The sequence below is a fragment of the Hydra vulgaris genome, chromosome 12, assembly GCF_038396675.1.
Source record: "Hydra vulgaris chromosome 12, alternate assembly HydraT2T_AEP".
Taxonomy (NCBI): Eukaryota; Metazoa; Cnidaria; class Hydrozoa; order Anthoathecata; family Hydridae; genus Hydra; species Hydra vulgaris.
The window spans coordinates 12,634,467-12,660,143 of record NC_088931.1 but is presented as its reverse complement, the minus strand read 5'-3'; the positions used below and the strand labels follow the sequence as shown (position 1 = coordinate 12,660,143).

Below are 25,677 nucleotides of genomic sequence, written 5' to 3'. Positions count from 1 at the left end.
TTTTTTAGAAAAAAAAGTGATCACGTTTAAAAACACAAAAATTTACATTTTACTTTTAAAACTGCATTAAAGAATGTTAAAGTTAAAGTTATGCTAAAGAATCAAATGTTTTAAAATTTTTTAAATGTTGTAAATTGACTAATGTTTTAAAATTTTTTAAATGTTGTAAACTAACAAATGGCGGTTTAATAATTATATTTTATTAGAGCGTCTTATACATTCTAAAGAAGATGTTTTGACGTTGGCAATGAATATTGGGGATAAAAAACTTGTTGTGAAAGAAAATTATGTTGTTGCAAAACTTTCTCAATTTGTAAGTATCTTATTAATATTATTCAGTATTTTGTTTTGCTTTTTTTTAGTTTTTTTTTTTCTTTAAAAAGTATGTGATTTAGAGATCAACTAGTTTGGGATTGCAAGGATATCTTCACTATTCAAAAAATGATAGTAAGACCTGGAAAAAAAATATGTTTGTAGATGTCAAAAATGGAAATGTGAAAGTTTTTTCTAAAAAAGTATGTTCATTTTTGACTTTTTATTATTATAGATTCATTTTTTGAATTTTTATCTTTATACTTTTTTTTCATTTTACTGATTGTTTTACTGATTTTTTATCTTCTTAAGTCTAAATACCAAGTGGGTAAATTAAATCCCACTTAATATATGGGTAAGCTTGGTTGAACAATATGGCGATAAACTGAATTTAAATTATTATGGGGGAAAACCGATAAAAAGATAATATGTGGACAAGCTGAATTAAAAAATAATGTTTTATAAAACATAATTATTATGTTGTGCTTTTCTCATTCAGGGATCAAGTAAAGAAGATGAAAGTATAGCAATTTATGAAACTATGCTTTATATGGGGTTAGAACTTAAAAAAAAATCTCCTGGAAAGTATGTTTATTTTGATTATGTTTTATTTTAAAAAGAGAAAGAAATTTAAAAAGATTTCTTTAACCATAAAGAAAATATATATCAAGTTAATCTTCCTTGCAATGGTTCCATACACCGTTGCAATGGTGTCAATCATCATTAGTAGTAAGATTAACAAAATTATATCAAAGCCTGTTAAACAGGTTAACAAAACACTTTTTTTGTAAATCAACAGGTAAATCTCTGATGAAACTTAAGAGGCATTTGTAGCAGTTTTTTTAATTTTGTTTTGTTTTTATAGAATAGTTTTTGTTTGTTTGTTTTATTACAAAAAAGATTAAAATCTTTCTAAAACAGATATCTATATAAATACTTTTTTTATATGTATTTCAGTACAACATTAATTATTAACTTAAAATTTTTTAATAGGTATGGGTTTTCTTTGCTTATAAAAGATAATGAAAAATTTGAAACAAGGTAATAATTTTATATAATAAACAGGGATGCGAAGTCAGAGTCCAGGAGTCCCTGTTTTTATCTGAAGCCCTTCTCGTTTTAAAAAATGTTGGTAATCCAGGACTCCGGGAATTTTTTTAACTTTATATCAGCATATAAACCTTTCCTAACTATTATTAACTTTTATAAGTTTTATTAATTTACAATTGTTTAGCCAACAGTTACATAACCTTAAACCAGTAAAAGCATAAATGTATTAATTACACTGCATATGGTAAGCTTTCCAGTATATAAATTATTCAAAAATGTGCAGCATGTTTATGGCATATATTGTCTTTAGCATACATTGGTTTTAAAAGAATATAAGATGCAAATTACAGCATACAGTGTATAAAACCTTTGGTGTACACTGATAGCTAGATATCAAATTATGCTTAGGCACAAATAGTTACACACTCAAACCTTTGATAATGCCAATAAAATGGTAATCATTTTTCTAATACCCTTTCATTATGATATTGTTTAAACTAACAGGTATGGACTTACTGGTAAAAAAAAAGTATGTAAGCATAGTCAGAGTATTAAACTAGTTTGGAAATGTGGGTCGTTATCTATAGATTTTGTAAAAATTGAGCTGTTATTTTTTTGAAACAGACCTCAATTTTAGTTCAAATACCTATACCTAATATACTTTATCCTAACCAAAGTGAAGAAAATATATTTATGTTTTTGTTTTGCAAGAAACAATGTTTATCCATAAGGTATATATAAGGATGTATTAGTAAATGATGTATATATATAAGGATACGATTATTGATAAACAATTTAGTAAAAAATAAATGAAAGCAGAGGTTGTTCTTCATCTTATTAGATTTCAAAACTATTTAGTTTAAATTGCAAAACAGCTTGCTAAAGATGAATGATACTCTGTTATAAGATAAATTTAAAATTTTAAAATTAAGTATAAATATTTCAAGTATCAAGAAGTCATTGCAGATTATTCTTTAGTAAAAAAACGGAACTAATTCATTTGATTGAAATGCTGAAAATTTTTACCGCGTGTTCTACAAAACATTCTCTAAAAATCCAAGTACTTTTTAAAACCTTAGCTAAAGTTGTACTTTTCTTTTAAGTTTTGAAGTAGAAAATCTTGTTTTTGTTTATCTGAGTGGTGCCTCCTTTATCAATGATGTTATAATGTTTGAGCATGTACCATGTATTATAATAAAATATTTTTTTTTAGTAAAAAAATATTTTATGATACACTAAAAAAAAATATTATATATATTGACTTTGAGGGAATGTTTTTGGTAACTCAATATCATGAACAGTGTTCATCATTTTTGATTTGTGCTAAGCGTGCATGACCATCTCACTCTGTATATGACTATAATGAATAATATATTTGTCATAACAAGTCATTTTCGTAGCTATTAAGTCTTTTTAAACACAGTTAGGAAGTATCATTTTACAAGTGTCTATAGTGTAATTGATGTCTATAATAGTAATCAGTTGATGTAATCTAACTCAGAACTTCTCGCTTACAAAGCAAGGGGTCTACCACTACATCACTACAGCATGTAAACTTGAAGTTAGCAACTCTGTTAAAATTCTACCATATATTAGTAGAAATATCTTCAACCTAAAGAAATACTTATTAGAAAAATATTCTATAATCAATAATTCATAGTTTTTATTTAACAGAGGCTATAAAAAATTTAATTATACAAGCATCTAATAACGGTAAGACTGTAGACAAATTTCAATAGAAATGAATATTTTACAATCAATCATTGGCTATACATGGAAAGTTTTCAGACAAAGGAATCATTTCCAAACATTGTTGAAGTCAAGAAAGTCAATCTCAACAATTTTGTGTCAAGATAATGTTATAATGAGATCATTAAAGGTAGATCTGCACAAGATTGTCAAAGAAATCCATAGTGAGTTTACACAGTCACATCAAATTTCCTGTTCTTATCCAACCGTAAATTGTCCCTTAAGACAAAATAACCTTTATGGCCGCTGTCCCATTAAAACACCTTTTGCTTATGCAAAACATGGTAGGACACAACTGAAATTGCTACAGAACATTTAAATTGGACAGCATAGCAATGGTCAAAAATGGTGTGATAAGTCAAAGTTTAGTATATTTAGCTCTGATGGTATTAAATATGTTTGACATCCAGTAGGTCATCAAAATGATGTTAAGTATAAAGTTCCCACAGTGAAGCATAATGGTGGCTCAGTATTGGTTTGGTCATGTTTTATTTGTGATGGACTTGGTCCAATCTATCAAGTTCAAGGCACTATGGAAAAAAGCATGTATAAAGGAATAATCAAGGACATAATGCTGCCACATGCAGAGAACAAAATGTTGCATGGTTGGGTTTTCCAACATAATAATGATCCAAAGCACACATCCAAGCTAGTCAGGGAATTTTTTCGCCTAAAAGAATGTTTGAGTCTTGGAATGGTTAGCACAATCTCCAGACCTGGATGTCGATTCATAAATTTTGCGTAACTTTTCAGTAGCTGAGCTAAAGTTACAAAAAACTTAAGCAAATTATTGTTTTTTTGTAACTATTTGGTAGTCACAAACTTTTTGTAGCATTTACATAAAGTTAAGATTTGTATTAATATTTTTATTATATTGATTTTTGAATACTATTATTTCTTGTATGTGTATATATATATATATATATATATATATATATATATATATATATATATATATATATATATATATATATGCATATATATGCTTATATATATATGTATGTATGTATGTATTATATGTATATATATTGTATTATATAGTGAACTGTGTAAACATTAGTTACTGTGTACATTTATGTCTTTAAAATTATTTCCTTATTAGTTAATTTCTTGAGTAAATACTTATCTAATAATAACTCAAGAAGTTTGTTAATAAAATAGTATTTATTATTTTAAACAATTTATACTAAGAGCATGTATTTTTCCAACTAAGAAATAAATAAATTCACAAATAAATATATATCTATATATAACCATCTCCCCTATTCCTTTATTTATTTATATATATATATATATATATATATATATATATATATATATATATATATATATATTTAAATTTATTTATTTATTTATTTATATATATATATATAAAGAGCACCAATTAAAAAATTACGAGAAATGAAAGACATAGTCATTGAAAAAGCTGACAAAAATAATACTTTTGTTGTAATGGATTCGACATATTATATTAACAAACTTGTTTATCAAGACCATCTTTTTTCTGTTAATATATATGAAAAAATAAGTTCTGAATTCGATAAAATAGTTTTTAGCAATCTTATTAAATTAATAAATAAGCATAAATGCCTCACAACGAATGAGATAAAATCTATCACAAACTTCAAATGGAAATCTAGTAATTTCTATGTAATTCCTAAAATTCACATGTCAAGAAATCATTAACAAGGTAAAAGAGTCTGACTCTATTTATTGAAATGAAACCACCAATGAATCTTAAAGGTAGACCAATTATTGCCAGAATAAATTCACCAACATCTCATTTGAGCCAGTTTTTACATATAATTTTATCACCAATTGTAAAGAAACAAAAATCTTTCATTAAAAATGACTGGGATTTCCTCAGAAAAATTCCAAGAGAGTTTGAATCGAAAATTCATACAATGACATGTGACATTGTTAACCTTTACACAAGTATTCGACATTATCTTGGTTTAGAAGCCCTAAAGTTCAGAATATTTAAATATAAAGAATTGATAGATAAAAGATTTACACCTGAATTCATAATTGAGTCAGCATCTGTTATTTTGAATAATAATTTCATATTCGATAGACAATTATTTCACCAAACAACTGGTACAGCCATGGGTACAGATTTTGCACCAGATTATGCTTGTCTCACTATCAGGTTCCTAGAAGAGACTAAGCTTTTTCCAATAATTCTACCTCAGTATTTTTCTAACCGTGAAATAGAGAAATTTTATTTTAGATATATTGATGATGATTTTATAATCTGGCCAAAACATCTTGACATCCCTAACTGAATTAAATGATTCAATTGGTTATACAACCCATTTTGGCAAGGAGTTTTCTAAAAATGATAACACCTACTGTGTAATTAACTTTTTAGACATGGTTGAAAGATTGTGATTATGCTGATGAAATTATAGATAAAGCATTCCATAATGCAAAACTACATGCACAAAAAAGTTTAAAGAAATATTTCCTTTAGTGACAACATTCTATAGCAATCTCAATTGTCAACCTTTAATTTCAGAAGCTAACGTTTTACTCAAAGTATCTCATAATGAAAGAGTCAAAAATGTTTTTTCGAATATTCATCCAGTGTTAGCTTTTAAACAACCTCCTAACTTACTAAGAAGACCTATTTCTTCAAAAGACTTACTTCTTCAAAAGTTAAAGCAACTAATAAGAAGATTGGCATATTTAAATGCAAAGACATTCTGTGTAAAATATGCAAACTCTATCTTCAAGAAGTAGATGAGTTTGAAACATCTAATGGTACTATTTGGAAAATAAAAAGTCACATCACATGCAACAGCAAAAATGTAATTTATTACCTTAAATGTTTGTCATGCAAAAAAGCAAACCACATATACTGGTAAAACAAACAATTTAAGATTACGAATAAACAGACATATTTCTAGTTGCAGAGCTGTCTATCAACTGATAAATTTGACAACCATGTTTACACCTGTCAATGCTCCCACCAAAATGCAATTGAACCTTTTTCCAACTTTTTGTTTTCCTTGAATTTAACAATCAAAGTTTTTTGTTGTCATATGAAAAGCATCTGCACAAACATGATACTTTTAATTGACACTTCTTGTGTATTATAAGAATTTAATTCATCACAATAGTTACTCATAGAACAATATGCAATTTAAATTATTTTATTTTTAATACAAAAATCTTGCAACAATACCAAAACAGCACTACTGATGATTTTAGGGCCTCAAGTGCTTAAAGTTTAATCAGTTATATAAATTTAAAAATACTTTTGGAAAATAAAAAGAATATTTTAAATAATAAATATTTTGAGAAAAATAGATTTACTTTTGTTTACTGGTTTGACTATCTTTTACTCAATATATATATATATATATATATATATATATATATATATATATATATATATATATATATATATATATATATATATATATATATACAAGCAGTAAGCAACCTGTAATATGAGTTATTAGTATTTAAATCATTAATAACAATAAAAATGCATTAATAACTTGATATATTATCTAAAAAAATAAAACTAAATACAAATTTATCTATAAATAATATTTTCAATTCGGCTCCCTATCAGCAATGTCATTGCTTATAGTTAACAGCATAAAATAGCTAGTTTAACATCAGTTCTTTTTAAAATCTATTAAAACACAGAAAGGTGCCAGAAAAGTAAAGCCTGCCAATACCTAAAAAGTTAGACTTTTTAATTTCAAAAGTATTACTTGCATTTTATTGTTAGTAGAATTAGGATAATAATATAACAGAAAATGTAAACAGATTAAAAAACAAAGAAGCTATAACAGCCTAGCTCTATCAACACAAAACACAGTAACAATAGTGCATAGGATAAGATATTTGTAAGCACACGTTACAGACATGACGTGACGATACAATGTGTCTCCAGAATAGTTAAAAAAAGGAAAGATTACAAAAAGGCTAGACAACATAACCTAATAACATGGGCAAATAACACCACAAATTAATAAGATATTTTATTAACTAAAAATAATTTGAGCAATTATATTATAAAATAGCAAGCAATGGGTAAAATATTTTTTATAAATGGTCATTATCAATTGTGGTATTAAGAAATACGTAAGAGCTCAGTAATAACATAAGTTTTATTAATGTTTAAGGCCATCACTCTTGACATTTTTAAAGCTTTTGATAAAGTTTGGCATGCTGGTCTTCTCCATACAGTTTCCTCTTACAGTGTATCAGGTTACATCTTTAAGGTTATTAAATCCTTCTATACTAATCGTAGTATAAAAGTTGTCCTCAATAGACAGCACTCTGCTTCATATTCTGTAACTTCAGAGGCTCCTCAAGGTTCTATCTTTGGTCTTATACTCTTTTTAATTTACATTAACGATCTTCCAGATATTCTCGCATCTAAGGTGGCATTGTTCCCTGATGATGCTACCATTTATTCTTGTCATGCCAACACTCTCTGATTGCTTGGAGGGGGCATTTGAGCTTGAAAAGGATCTCACTTCTGCAACTGTGGGGCTTACAGTGGCTGGTGAACTTTAATTCAGATAAAACTCAATTTTTTTCAGCCAATTGTTATTGCAATAATTTAGATCTTCCTATATTTATGAACGGTAATATACCCTTCATGTTCTAGGATTAACTCTTACTGTTGCCATATCTGGGGCGAATCTTCTAATGATCCCCTTTCTCTATTAGACAAGTTGCAAAAATGCTTTGTAAACATAGTTAGACCTGCTCATGCAGCCAACCTCCAACCATTATCACATTGTCGTAATGTTGCTTCTTTTTCTCTTTTCTACAAATACTATAATGCGCACTGCTCTAAAGAGCAAGTGTCTCTTGTGCCATCTACTAAAATTCATTCTTGTATTACTCATCATTCAATTAAGTCTCATCCTTTTTCTGTGACTGTTCCTAAATGCTCTAAAAACTCTTATTCCTCTAGTTTTTTTCCTTGAACATCACCTCTTTGGAATTTGCTTCCTTCATCTTGCTTACCTGATTTATACTTATGTTATTATTATTGAATTTTTTTCTAGTTTTATTAAATTCAACCAAGTTACTTTTTTGTTTAGATATTTTTCAACTGATAATGAAGTTGAAGTCGATATGTTTGTTGCTACCATTTTAAGTATAAGGGTGAATCATTGTTTATAATTTTGATAATAATTGATATTTAAATATTTTAAGTTTTAGTTTTTATAAACAACTTTTCATTATTAGTATCCGACAGGGCTATGGACTCAAATCAATTCAAATGAAGAAGATAATGAAGAAACAGTAACGCTAGCAGTATGTCTTTAATTTTTTATAATATTATTATTTAAAATACTTTTTTTTTAAGTGTAAGTCAGAATTTAAATTATTTTTCAAATATGTAAAATTATCTTGAAATTGTATTTGGTGTAGTTTTCTTTTTAGAGAAATTTCTTTGTTATTTGTTTTTATTCATTTGTAATTGTTTGTATTTGTAAAACTTAAATGGTATAATTTAAAACTATACCATAAAGTTCTTATAAAAGGATGTTACTCAGATAACATAAAATAAACTTTGCTTAAATTTTAAATAGTCATATCATAACAAAAACAATTTAGTGTTAACAAGAGTTAACAAGATATATATGACATTTTATACAAGAGATTGGTACTGATTTTTTGAAAAAACTGCAGTTACTTCAAAAGTGTCATAATAAATTCAAAATTTAAAGTTTATTTTAAGGGTTTATTAATATTAATAGCTTAAAGTTTATCAATAGTAATGAGACAATTGCTTGGGCAATTAAATATTGTATTGAGTACTATCTATGGTTTGAGTCTTTAACAAATTTAAAAATGAATAAAGTTCCAAAAACTAAAAAAATAACCATTGTCATCACCAAGTTTTCAAAACCTATCATTCACTAATGTTCATAGTCTTCGAAGTTACTTTTCTTCTGTTGAGTCTTATCTCTTACAAAATTCACCAGACCTACTTGCTCTTTGTGAGACTAAATTGAGTTCGGCTGTCTCCTCTTGTGATCTTGATGTTGATGATTATCTTCCTTTATTTCATAAAGACTCCAATAGTTATATGCTTGGCCTGACATTTACATTTATTAGAGTTCACCCATTTGTTGGGAAACTTGGTTTGAATTCACAGACACAATTCTTTTATGTGCTTTCCTTTAGTACCACTTCACTCTATTGCCTTTCACTTTGTTCTATATTGCTCTCCTTCATCTCAAAACTGAACTCTTTTCCATGTTATTTCTGATTAAATTGACCAAGCCCTTTCTCTTTATCCATCACCCAATATCGTTGTTGTTAATGGCTTAAATGTTCGTCACACTGAATGACTTGGCTCTAGTGTCAGTGACTCTGCAGGCATTAAGGCCTACAACTTTTGTCTTTCTCAATCTCTAACTCAAATAGTCAACTTTCCAACTTGTTTTCCAGACAACCCGAATCATTTACCCTGTCTACTCTTATGTCGTGTTTCTGATCTTTGTTGGTGTTCAGTTTCTCCCCATTTACCCTTAGGTGTTTCTGATCATGGATTGATTTTTCTAAAACTATTATCTCATTCTTCTTCATGATCAGAATCTCCTTATCACTGTACCTCTTACAACTACCTAAAAGCTGAATGGGACTCTTTCCGTGAATTTTTCTTGATGACCCTTGAGTGGAAATCTTTTGTCTTCCTGCTGATAAATGTGCTTCTTATATTACTTCTAGGATTCAGGCTGGCATGGAATTTTTTATTCCCTCTCGACGATTCCAAGTCAAGTCTCACTCTTCTCCTTGGTTTACCTCGCATTGTGCTGCTGTAATTTCCAATCGAAACCATTACTTCCATATCTATCAGCAAAACAATTTCCCAGAAAACAGACGTTGGTTTACTGTTGCTAGAAACCATTGTAAAAAGGTTTTGTCTAACACCTAAGCCGGCTGTTCTCAGGTCATGAAATCTCATATTTCATCTCAAAAATAAGGATAATAACTATTATCATTATTTTTTGTTACGAAACTGAAACCCTTTACATTAGAGGAACAATTGTAGGTAGATGACAGTAGCAACATCAATTTAAAAAAAAAATTGAAAAAAGTTCCCCCACCTTTTTGTTTTTTTTGTGCACACATTGCACAGTTTGACTATCGGTTTCAATTTCACACTGACTTTTTATATGACGTTCTATACTGCTTTTAAGCACATTCCAGTCAGCTGTTTCCATTTGTTTATAAACAAGACAGTTACAGATGGTTGTTAGTTTAGTAGTTTGTTAATAGATGTTGTTTATTATCTTTGTTTTGATCCCAGCTATATCATGTGAAGTGTGAACTCGTATGAATATTTTTGTTTTCAGTGCAAGATTGTCAATAAAATGTCTTATAGAAATTCCAGCAACAGTGTAAAGTCAAACAGGTATACTTGGATGAAGAATCTACCCTCCTTTTCTAAACAGAAAAGGGATCCAAGTATTCCATCTGTGGAAAAGCTAACCAATCTTACACGGATGCCGACAAACCGTCAAGTTCTTGGAAACTTCACTTTTCTGTTCAACAGCGAAAAACGGCGACTGAATCGAATCAAAATTATGATTACGGATATAGAATTGCTCTGGAGGGAACTTCTAGACTTTCCACTATTATCCAGCACACTCATCAGAAAGAAGGTCAATAGTCTGATTGATCTATATGACAAAAACAAAAAGAAACCGTCTGATAAATTCACTGCAACACTTTCTCAGTTATTTGATGTCACTAACGTTAATGGAGAATGGAAAAGCACGGAGGATAAAGAGCTCTACCAGAGGCAAGTTAAGAGTGGAGTAAAGATTGGATATTCAATGGTCAAACATGCCCCTTTGGAATCAATCCACCCAGGAAAACGAATCCGACTATCAACAACTAAATCTTAAGCCAGCTCTTCTCAATCCCAACCCACACAAACACATGAAAGTGACTCAGAATCTTCGGATTCTGAAACCTCTGATTCTTCACCCGAGTCGCCAAACTCTTCTTCCACGTCATCTTCTCCTGAATGCAAACCGAAATACCAAAGATCAAGCACAGCAACAGCGGGTTTACTAGTACTGAAAAACAACATTTCCACACATGAAACACATGACGTTCTTGCAACCATTGCTGAATATGGTCATGATGTGCTGGTTCCAAGTCAGGCAGGTGTCTGGAAACGAGTAATCTCTGAAGGACAGAAAATAAAAACCAAAATTGTTCAAAAACTTCAAAGCAAAGATCCCTATTGTCTCTAGTTTGATGGTAAAAGAATGCAAGGGGAAGAGTATCAAGTCGTTCTGCTGAAAAATTTGACAACCGAAATCAAACTCAGTATTCTTAAATGTGAGAGTGGTTCTGCCGCGGCCATTCACAAGGAACTACATCAGCTAATTGATGAATACGATGCTTGGGAAAATATTCACATGATAATCTGCGACACGACCGCAGTAAATGCTGGTCGTTTGCACTGAATTGTAAAGCTCATACAGGATGATGTCTTAAGCAAGGACTTTCAGAAGCCACAATATATTGTCTGTCAGCACCATGTGCTCGACCTCCTTCTGAAGCATGTCATTGATTTTCTTATTCAAGAGCCAATGACCAAACCAGAACTCAACTATTCCTTCATTAACAAATTAACAGAAAACTATGTCTCTCTTCGACCTCGTTGCGACAGATGATGTTAACACAGGCAAGAACCCTGGATGGCGAGATGACTTTAAGTTCTTATATGAACTATGTCAGGCATATCGTCATTACAAAACAACTTCACGTTAAATTCACGTTAAATTTGGGAGTTTCTTTACATTAAATTTCGTGAGTTCCATCTTGCCTGGTGTAAATTTGGAAGTTTCTTCCAGCTGATTCTAGGAATCAGTTGGTCAGTCGAAGAGTCATTAATTGACATTCCCAGATCTAACACAATTGCTGAACGTGCTGTAAAACTGATGGAGGAACTTCATGCGAAATCAAGAAAAATTGAATTTTTTAACCTGAAGTTCATAGCAAAAACTATTTTTTAAACATTTCTTGTACATTTTGGACACATTGCTAGCTGTTCTGTATCTTATTTGTTAATAAAAGTTGCTTAGTTATTACTATTACTCTTTTGAATAAAGCAAAAAACACATGTCATTTTAAAAAAAAAAAATATTTTTTCACTTTTTTCTTCTGAAAAGGGAGGGGGGAACTTTTTTTAAAAAAATCAAAAATGTAATTTATATTCTTCAATTACTCATAAACTTTCCTCGATTGCAAGTGGTTTCATAAAAAAAAAATTTTTGTAATCACATTATTGTACGGTTAAGATTTGGTCACCTCACCTAAAGAAAAAGCTGAATTGTTTGCTAAGAACTTCTCATCAATGTAGCCGACAATTAGGTTGATCCATTGCTTGACATTTGTAGTCCAAGCTTCTCCAGCTTCTGTATCTAAAGTGATTTCCTGCTTAGATTCTTCTACAGCTTGTGGTCCAGACAACATACCTGTTGTAGTCTTGTAGAAGTGTTCTCCAGAGCTGTTGTCTATACTTTCAAAACTATTTAACAAGTGCTTATTAGAGTCTTGTTTTTCAGCCTGCTGGAAAGCGGCATCTGCTATCCTTATTTTCAAAAATTCTGGAGAGCGATATGACTTTTCTAACTACCGTCCCATTAGTCTTCTTCCTATCATAAGCAAGGTTTTTGAGTCTTTAATTAACAAACACCTAATCTCTCATCTTGAATCTAATAACTTACTTTATGATCATCGATATGGATTTCGATCTTCATGTTTTACAACTGATTTGCTAACAGTAATAACCGATAGGTTTTATCGTGCATTAGATAGAGATGTAGAGGTTAAGGCTATTGCTCTTGACATTTCTGAAGCTTTTGATAAAGTTTGGCATGCTGGTCTTCTCCATAAGCTTTCCTCTTACGGTGTATCAAGTAACTACTTTAAGGTTATTGAATCCTTCTATACAAATTGTATTATAAAAGTTGTCCTCGATGGACAGCACTCTTCTTCATATCCTGTAACTTCAGGGGCTCCTTAAGGTTCTATTCTTGGCCTTATACTCTTTAATTTACATTAACGATCTTCCAAATATTCTCACATCTAGGGTGGAATTGTTTGCTGGTGATACTACCATTTATTCTTGTCATGATAAGAAGCCAACACTCTGCTTGCCAACTGATTGCTTAAAGGGGGCATTTGAGCTTGAAAAGGATCTCACTTCTGCAACAACGTGGGGCTTACAGTGGCTGGTGAACTTTGATTCAGTAAAAACCCAATTTCAAAAAATCAGCCAATTGTTACCGCAATAATTTAGATCTTTCTATATTTATAAACGGTGATGTACTTGACAAGTCACCTGCCCTTCATCTTCTAGGATTAATTCTAACTTTTGATTAGATCTTTCTTAGAAATCATATATCAAATACATTGTAAAGTTAGCATCTGCTAAGGTTGCATCTCTTTATTGTGCTTGACACTTTCTTACTCCCGATTCTATTCTTTATCTCTATAAATCTCAAATCTGTCATTGTATGGAATACTATTGCCATATCTGGGGCGGATCTTTCAATGAGGCCCTTTCTTTTTTAGACAAGGTACAAAAACGCATTGTAAACATAGTTGGACCTGCTCTTGCAGCCAACCTCCAACCACTATCACATTGTCATAATGTTGCTTCTCTTTCCCTTTTCTACAAATACTATAACGGGCATTGCTCTAAAGAGCTAGCATCTGTTATGCCATCTACAGGGCCGTATTTAAGATTTTTGCGCCCGTGGGCAACAAAATTTTAGCGCCCCTCCACCACTTTGCTTATAATTAAATTTAAAACTAGTTGGTAAGTAATACTACTAATACTAATTATAGGGATTTGTGGTGTCTGTATTTAGTATTTAAATAAAATAAAAAAAAATAAAAATGCTAATACAGTGGCCTGGTAAATATTATTAATATATTTAAAAATGTAAAAAATAACAGAATAATATAGGTAATATACTAATAAAATATAAAATAAACATAAAATATATAACATATTATTAAATACATTATAATATATAAAATAATTACTTCAGTTTTTTTTTCTTGCTAGGTAAAAAATAACAGAATAATATAGGTAATATACTAATAAAATATAAAATAAACATAAAATATATAACATCCTATCAAATACATTATAATATAAAAAATCATTACTTCATTTTTTTTTTCTTCCTTGTTTTGCCGCAAATGTTTTTATCACATCTGAGTAATTTAAGCTCTTTGTAAGAGTAGCTTCTATGTTAAGAACTGCAAGACTATTATGTCTTTCTGAAGACATAGATGATCTTAAATAATTTTTTATTCTACGAGTGTAGAAAAAGACCTTTCGCTTGAACAGTTGGAGGCCAAATTACAAAGGAACATTCTTAAAGCTACATCAACATAAGGAAAAATTGTAACTAATTGTTTTTCTTTTATAAATTTACTCATATCTAATAGGGTTTTAGGAGGGTTGATGGTTAATTTTAATACATTTTGAAAATGAACACATTTATTTTCAAAGGATTCATCTAGATTTTGTTTGTAGATAGTTTTCAATTTTTTTGCATCTTCATGTATTTTTGAAGGGTCTAGTTCATATATTTTTAAAATAAAGCTGTATTTAGATATTATACTGTCATAAGCAGATTTTCTTTTGTTGAGTTCGACTGTTAAATTGTCACATATGACATAAAATGTATTAATTTTAAAATTGTTTTGGCTATCAAATGTAGAACCAGGATCATTGGATTCATCAAAATGTTTTTTTCGTTTTCTTTGTTTATTTTCAAGTTTTGGAATTTTATTACAATCTATAAATTTTTCTTTTGCTGCGTCTTCATAGGTTTGAAACATTTCTTGTACAGATTTAACATAAGCAACTAATGAATTATATAACTCTACTACAGTACTCAAATCTATTTGAACAGACTGTAATAGTTTACTACTTTTATTAAATGTATGAAGTACATCATTCCAAATCTCGGTCATAAATGATGTTTCTAGTCTATTAAGTTGTCGAAGTAGTCCCTCAGCTTCTGACCTTGTAAGTGGTTTTTGTAGCTTATCATGTTTCAAATCTAATAATGCTTTTTTCACGCTAGCCCAATTTGTTTTCAAATTATGGCAAGCATCATCTCGAGTAGACCAACGAGTATCTGATAAACTCTTAAGAGTGGAATTATTGTATTTTTTTAATAAGCTCCAGCGATAGGTTGAGGATGAGAAATAAACATATTGGTTTTGGATAAATGAAAAAAATTTGTTTGCTTCTTCGCAACAATTAGCAGCACACATTCCAATGAGATTTAGCGAATGAGCGGAACAGGGAACAAAATCAGCTAAGGAAATAACATCTTTAATTCTTGCTTGGACACCGGAATATATGCCAGACATATTTTTGGCGTTATCATAAGACTGGCCCCCATAGAAAAAAAACATTTAAGTCATATTTCTTCAATATAGAAAATATAGCGTCAGTTAACGACTCAGCCTTAGCATCGTCAATGAACCTTATAATAAAAGAGTTGGTCAATGTGAGTTATATCTGGGGTTGAATCAATACTAATTGAAAAGTATGTTGCCGCTTTGACTTCTTTAATTATTGTTTCTAGGACTTTTTCTGACATTATACTTATGAACTGCTCATAAGTATAAAAAGATAAATATGATGTATTTCCTTTACCAGGATTCCCATATTTACTTATATGCTGACACAAAAAAGGATCATATTCTGCAACTAATTCCATTGCCATAATAAAATTACCACTATTAGCAACAGAAGATCCATACTTTTCTTCAGTTCCTCTAAATGGTAATCCATGACTAGCTAATGACTTCACTACAGAACATACTCGAGTTAGCACATTAATCCAATAATTTGTCTCTATTTTTAATTGACGAGTAATTGTAGTGTCTATTCGGCCTAAATCAGTTGCCTGTTGTTTCATTTTGTATACACAAGTTTTATGTCCTTCTGAGTTTTCATGTTTTATCAATTTTTCTGGATATTTCCAATTTGAGAATCCTTTTTTAGAAAAAACAGTCTGGTTTTCAAACAAATAACAAGGGATACAATACACTGATCCATTTGTAGGATAAATAATCTCGTTGGCATGTCTCTCTATTGACTAATACAGTTTTAAACCAATCTTTATTTAAGTACCTATTAAAAGTCCGATGACCTCCGGATTTATGTACAATGAGATACTCTTTTTTGGAATGTGTAAAATCTGCATTTATATTTTGACTGAATCCATTTCTACAAATATAATCTCTTGATTTCTCGTCTAAATTCCACAATCCTGGATCAGAACTAAAATTACCACAAATTAAAAAAAAACAATTAATTATAATCACTATTTGCTATACCTATATGGCTATATGTTGCAAATTTAAGTAATTTATTCTCTAATAATCTATTTAATTGATATTTATTTTTTTTAAACAATATTTATTGGTTAGGTTTAATTTTAAATTTTACTAATTTTACATAGGAGATTTACACAAGTCAACAAAGATAAATAACTAACATTTTTATACAAATTGTATATATTATATTTTAAAAATATTTTAAAATATTGTGAAATTACTCACCCTGGAATATCACTGGAATCTGGTTTATGTAAAACATCGATATCCAGATTAATATTTCCAGTCTTATTGAGTGATACTTGACTACTTGTTTTCTTGGACAATATAACAGACTCAATTTCACTAAGTGCGTCTTCATTTTCTTCATTGTTACTTCTAAAACGACAATAAAAATTTAAATTAATAAAATACTAAAACATTCTTTTAATAGATCTCAGGCTAGTTTTTAAAACAATTAGGCACAATTAAAATTACTGGAATTTTAATTTATTTTTCATACAAGGTTGGTTCCAGTCAGAAATTATAAAATGCCAACATTATTTATAAATATGTTACTTGTTATTGTAAAGGAATATTTTAAAACATATGAAATTACTTACAATGGAACATCACTGGAGCCTGCTTTATGTAAATCATTAATATTTCTAGTGTTGTTGTGTGATACTTGACTACTTGTTTTCTCAGACAATACGACAGACTCAATTTCACTTGGTGATCCTTCATTTTCTTAATTTTTTTTAAACCAACAAAGTGTATAATGAAGTTATTGAATTAATGTAATTTTAACTAAATTAATATTAATTATTTTTAAAATGTATTAAATCTAACTAGAGAGCTAGATTATAAAACATAAAACTAATAACCGACAGTTGCTAAAAACACTTACCTTTTATTTCTTGTTTTGAAAAAAAATCAAATATTTTTAGAAGTTTTGAAATATTATTTTCAATTTGCAATTTTCTTTTTTTGTTTGCAGCTCCGCTAAGTTTTTTTTTTGATTCATTATATATCAATAATAAATATATTAATTATAACTATATAAGTATAATATATTTTACCGTGACCGTGCTCGCCGCTATACTCATCTATGACGGAGGTCGAAATAATATTCTGCAGATTGGGAAACAAATAACAATTTACAATATTGTACAATTGTCAATTACCTAATATTTAGTATTTTGTATTATAATATTATGTTTTAATATTAATATAATTTTTCCAAAAACTTTTTATAGTCTCCTTAAAAATTTTGGCGCCCCCTTGACATATTCCAGGGGGGGGGGCTATTGCCCCTCGTAACCACCCCTTAAATACGGCCCTGGCCATCTACTAAAATTTATTCTTGTGTTACTCGTCATTCAATTAAGTCTCATCCTTTTTCTGTGACTGTTCCTAAATGCTCCAAAAACTCCTATTCCTCAATTTTTTTTCCTTGAACATCAGTTCTTTGGAATTCACTTCCTTCATCTTGCTTTCTTGATTCATATAATTTGTAATCTTTTAAATCGTCTGTCAATTTTTATCTTGCTCTATAAACTTCATCTTTTCTCTTCCAGTAACTTCCAACTCTAATAGTGGCTGCTTTCAGCCTTGTTGGAAGCGAAGGTGTTGAAAAAATATGTATATATATAATGTTCATTTAACAGTAAAATACGCTCATTACAACATTATTCTAAATATAATTTTTTTAAGTCTTTTTTTCAATGCACCTCTAATTTTTTTAATGGTTATTTCAGTACTTTGTGGTGCACTGAAATAACTACTGGTTATTGACCAAAACTGTTTTTCCTGAGTTGTTCACAAGCCATAAATTTACTTCACAATTTGTCAGCTGAGAACCAATGTCCACATTTTGTGTTTTTTCTGTTTATTATCAATAAATGTTTAGCAATAAATGGAGTATGTTTCCAATATATCTATTCTCAAGAATGATACAACTTTTTTAAATATTTGAAAAACTAATCAGACATTTTGGCAGTAAGTCTTTTCAAATTAAATTTTAAAAATTTATTATTTTGGAAACACAAAAAATGGACATACAGCCTCTTGGTTCTTTGCTGACGAATTATATAATCATTTAAAAAGGTCCATAAACACAGTTTTTTTTTTGTCCACTGAAGAAGTTAAATATTGTTGCTGGTCTAATGGTAAAGATTTATTCGGATCTTGATGATCATTAACCTTGAGATTATTAACAAACAATACACAATCATACAACAACAATCTTTGCATTTTAGACAAAAACCTAACTTTTTCTGACATTAATATTTTTCAATTGAAAGTATAAAAAAGATATTGAAAATGGAAGATATTATACCTGGTTAAGGTAAAAGTCTTTATCTTTTCATTTGTTGGGTCGAAATGAACACAAGCCAGTTAATGTAAATCCACTTAAAATGTTAGTTGGCATTGATTCTTTTAACTAAGCTCTTCCCAAAAGTTATGTTAGTTTATGTTATGAAAAATAGAAACTGTTTTTCCTTGGTTGCTACAAGCCAAGAATTCACTTTACAATTGTATAATTATTTAAAAGGTCCATAAACACCAACATCTAGATGTTGAAGTTTGTGTGATGTATATTGTGGTAAAGTTAGCAAGTAAACTTCATTTACTTTTACTGCATTAATAAAGTCGATTGTCAAATGCAACTCATGATTGTCTAAAACAAAAAGAATCAGATTCTCTTTTGAAGAATGTGCGAAAGACAAAAAGTGGATGAACCACACCTTGAATATATCTTTTGTCATCCATCTAGTTTGCTGGGCTACGTTGACGCAACCTGGAGACTCATTCTTTTGAAATGTGTCTTTGAAATATACCAGTGAAAGTATATTAAATGGGGGTACTGATGTACCACATGCATTTACTGAAATGCACATAGTCACCAGTGTTCTATGTTCAACATTCATGACAGCCGATATTTGTCATTCACTTTTTTTAGCAATTATATGTTCAGGCACTTGAATTGTCATAATCCCTGTTAAGTTAACATTCCAGATCTGATGAGGGTAAAAATTGGAACTTTTGCAATACCTGAATATTGTTTTAAAATATGTCTATATTGTGTTTAATAAAACCTGATAGTTGTCGTATTGATGTAGCTTCTGGTTTTAATTTGGTAAATCCTGGTTTTGTTTAAAAATCGCAGTCAATCAATCTTTACCAGCTTTTTTTTTTCTAACCAAGGATATGGGCGACCCTTTCTTAAATGAGGTAGAAGTTTTTTCAATTTTACCGCAAACTCATATGCAAGACTCCGAAGTTTATCTGGACTTAAACCGTTCCCCCGTACCCCGTTCCCCATTTTCAAAGTTTTTATGCAATATTCTTTTAAAAGTTGTTCCTTTGTTTTTGAAAAAAAGTTCATTGAACTTTAAGTGTAAAGATTGCTTTCAAACTTTCTATCAGCAAATGTTCTGACTTTCACTATTTTTTGTGCAGTGTTGACCTGTTAACTTCATAAATTTTGACAGCTTTCCATTCACTAAGACTTTATTTTGAACGTCCTCACCTGCTCTGACCAATGATTCTGGTGACCGTCCACCATTTTTCCTGATAATTTTTGGTATTTCATCTTTGATTCTAGATTAATTGATTTAATTTTATAACATCTTTATATAAGATTTACAAATTTAATATAAAATTGATGTTTTCTTTCCTTGTGACACTAGAAATAACTTGTTTACCTCTTATCGCAGTATTTATTAATTGTATGCGAATTACAAGTTTTACTATTAAACCTTTTTATACAAGTGATATTTTACAATTACAATTGCATAAGAGTTTTTCCATCAATTATTAGATTTTTAAAACAATCAAGTTATATAAATTGTAATTCAAAATTGCAAAATATAGTTTCAAAATCATACATTTGAAATAGAATTATAATTATAAAAAATTTTTTGTGCTGAAATATTTGGTGTTTTCAGTACCTAAATACCTGATTATTTCAGTACTTAGTCGTCTTTAGCTAAAACATAAATAAAAAGCTTATCCCTTCAAAATATGAAAACATCTAAATGCTATTGGATTTAATCATAAAAAATTACTTTTGATAACTTTGAAACTAACTTGAAAAATTACTTTTGATAAATGTAAAAAAGATTTCGCACCTCTTGACACAGTCCTGAAACTTTTTATTTTTTAAACAAATAAGAACAAATATGAACTTAGAACAAGTGAATAGATATTTTAATTAATCACTTTTAACCCTGATTATTTCAATATCTGGTTATTTTGGTACTAATCTCTCCTAATGACCGTCTGTAGATATAAATATCTGGCCGGATATTTTTTAGATATATCATAAAATATTGCCACTATAAACAAAATGACATGCTTTGTTGTGAAACTTTTTATAAATAAATGATCCCTCTGAATCGACAACAGTTTATATTCTATGTGAAAATCAGATAAGCAGGGGATTTAATAATTCTGGTCAAAAATCATTTTCTACAACTCCACTGCACAATACAAAAACATTGTATGAAAGCATTGTATGAAAAGCAAAAAAAAAAATTGAACCTTCTGTTTTTTCAACTCCAAAAGAGCATTTAATTAACATGCTAATTGTGAAGAAAATGTCTATCAAAGATTTCATCAAAAAATGATTCTAATGATGAAAAGTCAAATAAAATAACTATGATGATTGCTTTAGATAACCAACCAATTAGTATTAGCAATACTGAATGTTTGGTTATCATATACTGCTAAAAGAATTAATCCTTAATTTATTAGCACCACCAGCATCTTCTATATCTTCAGAGAGATTTTTTTTTTTGAATACGAAAATGTTTATGAGAAAATTGAAGACTCGATGTGTACAAATGTTATTTTTTATGCATAATTATGCAAATAAATTATTAAATGAGTGATAGACTCTTTATTTTTTGTGCACAGGTAATTCTAAATAATGAAAATTTATCCCCTCCCATGTATTAAGCATTTAAGAGTAGTCTTAATTACAAAATGGTTTGATTTTATTTTATTATTAAAAATTAGGTTAAAACTGTGTATTTTTAAGTTTGCGGCAAATGGTTTAAACAGGTCTAAACTGTGTATTTTAAGACTGCAGTCTAAACTGTGTCTCTTTAAGACTGCAGCTATACACTATCCAGCCAGATACCAGATAATATACAAATCTGATCTGAATATCCAATCAGATATTCTATCCTTGACACCCCTATTACAACCATGACGCCCCTATCTACAAGATATATATGAATATAACTATAAGAGTTATTTAGGACAAAAAAACATTTTAAAAAAAAAATCATTTAAAATTTTTTTAAAATTTCATAATTTATTTTTAAGGCTTTTTATAATAATATTTTTTGTATTTTTTCTTCATATAATATTTGTAATCAATCGGGCTGACAGAGAGAATAAAGAGCTGTTTAAGCATAAAAATATCAGATTTTAAATAGACAATGTATTTATAATCATGTGCCATGAGGGCAAAAGAAAAATTTTATTAACTGGTATTTATTCGGTTTTATGTTTAACTCTTTGTTATTGCTATTTAAATACAAATATTTCCTACTTTTGCTCTCAACTTTTGTATTACTGTGGTAGTTAAAATAATTTATTTTTCTATATTTATGATTTTACATAGAAGTTTATGTTTGAAATTGTGAAATTATTAGATGCTTAAAAGGTATGAATGTTTATTTAGGAATCTGAAAACCACTGGGGAAGACAGGTTATTATTTTTACATTTGTGCCTTGTTTTTTTTTATTATTATTATTATTATTTTGATTATAAACAAGTTCTGGTTTGTTTAAATGCAGTTTTAGAGTGTGATACAAAATCATTACCTTTTCAACCCCTTGCAAACACCCTGCAAATTAACACCCTTGCAAACACCCTGCAAATCCTTTATCTATTTTTTGTTAGACTTGATACGTTTTTGTGAAATTTTTATGATTTTTTTTTTAAACAAATTTACCTGCAACAAGGTAGCAAGCAGTCTCTATTAAAGTTGAGAGTTACTAGGGAATAGTGAAGATAGTTAAAGTGCAAAAAAAATAGACTTAAAAATTTGACTTAAAGACTTAGTTAAATTGTAAAAAAAAAAACATAAAAATTTGATTGAAAACTTAAAAATTTGTAAACTGTGAGTCAGGAAAACATGAAGGAGAATTCTAAAGTGCTGAGATAAAAACCTAGTAAAGTAAATAACAGTTGTTGGAGTATGAAGAAACAGTTTTAAAACAAGGATACAAGTTTGCTGAATGACAAATTACGCGAGATGTGTTTTGGTAGATTAAAAAAAAAACAGTAGCTTTCTTGAGCAATAAAATACCTTTCTTGAGGCAGCTATTTATCTTAATACAAAATTGTTTTCAAAAGATATTTTTGTGCGTGCCAATTCTTTCCATAGACCGTACCTTTAACATTTAATTTTGCCAGTTCTTTCCATAGACCATTTCGTTTAGAATACTCCAAGAATCCTCAATTAGGTAATATTCTGTTATGTTTGGCGAGTAATCTACTTTGGCCATGTAGTTTATGACAATAATGAAGTCACTGTTTTGGCATAATGCGATGAGACTGGGTCATGCCGAAATAAGTATGGATCATCATTATGATATTCTTTAATAAAAGACGCTTATCGCTTCTTGATGCAATGTTCCAAGTGAAGATTTTGGTTGACTGCAAGACCACTGGGGACAAAGTACAATTTTGAAACCCCCTTTATCAGAAATGCACAATCAGCAAAGCATTTTTTGGTTAAATTTTGCAGTGTTTATATTTACCAGAACAGAAGTTTGTTCAATATTGTTTGAGTAAATAATACAATTGCCATTGATATTATATATATTTATATATATATTAGGGTCGGCTGAAAATTTTTTTTTTTTTTTTTTAATTACTCGTGGTTTAATTTTAGGTTTGTTTTATATAATAAAACAACACTGGGTTTCTAAATTTTTTTTAATATAAAATGTTTTTTATATAACTCTGACCTTTATTTAAGCCCCTAATATTTGAAAAAAAAATTTTATTAAATTTTGCTTCTTTTGAGTACAAGGTTGACATACTTTTGAAAAATATTTTTTATATAACATTAGGGACCCGTTAATTATTCAAGGGTCAGTGAATACCCTTTAAAAAAAAATTATTTTTTTTATTATATAGAGCAAATCTAACGATGTAATAGAAGTGATTTTTAAAGAAAGTAATTTTCGACCTACCAAAATATATATATATATATATATATATATATATATATATATATATATATATATATATATATATATATATATAAACACACATGTAAATATATATTTCATGAAAATCTTTCATCTGAGGTACAATATCACCTAGTATCATGTTGAAATATCCATTTCAGATAACTGTATCTCAACATAACGCAGAAAAGTCAGCTCAAATATTTTCTGAATGTCAATTTCAATATTCAAAATGTTATTTGTATGAATTGAATAGGACAAAATAATTAACAAATAATCCTTTAAAGGATAGTATAATAATCCAAATATAAACTGATGAATTATTCAATCATTTGTTGTTGAGTTATTCAATCGTTGTTGTTGAAAAAACGAAAAAAGCACGCAAGCACGTGCCACGTTTGTCTACGCTTTAACTTTGTGACTAATATTAGCAAAGTTGCAAGTTGCGAAATGTGTTCTCTTACATCTTATTTTTTTATGATTAATTAATACTTTCAAGATGTTATAATACAGACCAGAGATCGAGGTCCGTTTCGACCCGCCCTCAACAATTTAAATGATTAGTTTTCTGAAAATTACATCTAGTATTTTTATTGTATCGAAAATTTCAAACAGAAGTATTAAATAGTTTTTTTAAAGCGGTGCGTATAAAATTTATCGGATTCGCTCTAAATAAATTTAAAAAAACTTGTTTTTATTTTTTACTAGTCAACTTACTTACGGCCTCGAGGAGCATCTTTGCGAATGTTACACCAACTTCAACAAAAGAAAAACGCTCTGAAGAATGCTTTACACATATGATTATAATAACTTTCAAGTTTGTTTTTACTGATCCCAAAAATGCATTTTGTTGAATATTGACTAGGTTTATCTTATGTGGTCCATTGGTTTCCATGTGGTCTCCATGTGGTTTGTGCGTTACATTGATAACCTGAGTGTTAAAGATTACGTCGACCATCCAAAAATTAGATAAGCATTCTGTGTTTAGTTAATTGTGTATATAAAAAAATTTTTAAATTGTAAAATTTTTATTTTTACTGTTATTTTTTTTCATATATATATTTATTTTTCTGTTGTTTTTTTTTTTTTTTTTTTTTATTGTTTTTTTTCTGTTGTTTTTTTTAATATTTCTACCACAGTTTTATTGTTATTTTTTAAACTAAAACTATAATTTTCTAATTTTTTGTTAAAATCATTTAAGTTATTATTTTTTACGTTATTTTAAAACTTTTATATGAAAGTTTTGTATTTTGTAATTTTTTTTATCTCTTCCGTCATTTTTTAAACTCGTAAACGAAATTCTTTTGGAGTGTAGAGAAAATTAAAGAAACAAAAATCAAACATGAAATCGTATTGTTGTTGATGATGTTTTGTTTTTTAGTATAAAGATTTTCAAAATCCAGTATGCAGAGTTGTGAAAATTAGTTTTATGATTTTCTTGAAAATAGTTGTGCTTATAAAGATTAAGTTATGCTTACATTAAAGAAAATGTTTTGTTCTACACCATTTCATAGGTTAGTAATTGCGTCATTGACTGCGAGTTATTGTAAACAAACCAACGATTGTATGAATTTAAAACACGTAAATAGGCTCTGAAATAAATTCCTTCGAATATTTTAGAAGAGAACGCTGTTTGCGGTAGTGCCAATAACAAAATTGCAACCAAAATAGAGTTGGGTTCTGGTGACGTCACAAAGTGATTTTTTCCGCATATCAATCCCATAATGACTTACGCTACAAAAAATTATTATATATTTAGCAGCGCAACCCTAGCTAATCCTGGAATTGATCGAATCTCAAAGTCAATATGAAAAAATGAAAACATTTGTTTTGATTTTTTTATAATAATTTTTATAATTATTTATTATAAAAAATAATTTAAGTATATGTCTTAATTAGGTTAATTTGCTCCCTCGACTCCTCAATTGCATGTGCATGGTAAAAAGTCTCAACGTTAACCTTTTTTAAATATTTTTTGTATATAAT

The 25,677-nt window shown here is 28.8% G+C and overlaps 1 protein-coding gene across 2 annotated transcripts in view; it reads left to right on the top strand.

Annotated features, from left to right (window-relative positions):
* LOC101238459 (arf-GAP with Rho-GAP domain, ANK repeat and PH domain-containing protein 1) overlaps positions 1–25,039 on the top strand; it is a 119,870-nt gene extending 94,831 nt beyond the window's left edge. For both annotated transcript variants that reach the window (XM_065812214.1, XM_065812215.1), the window contains exons 40-47: positions 207–313; positions 396–515; positions 812–897; positions 1,306–1,353; positions 8,187–8,250; positions 8,335–8,403; positions 22,172–22,198; positions 24,400–25,039. In XM_065812214.1, coding sequence (XP_065668286.1) covers positions 207–313; positions 396–515; positions 812–897; positions 1,306–1,353; positions 8,187–8,250; positions 8,335–8,403; positions 22,172–22,198; positions 24,400–24,492 — 614 coding nt within the window. In that variant the 3' untranslated portion in view covers positions 24,493–25,039. The remainder of the gene's footprint in view (positions 1–206; positions 314–395; positions 516–811; positions 898–1,305; positions 1,354–8,186; positions 8,251–8,334; positions 8,404–22,171; positions 22,199–24,399) is intronic.
* Positions 25,040–25,677: the final 638 nt, after the last annotated feature.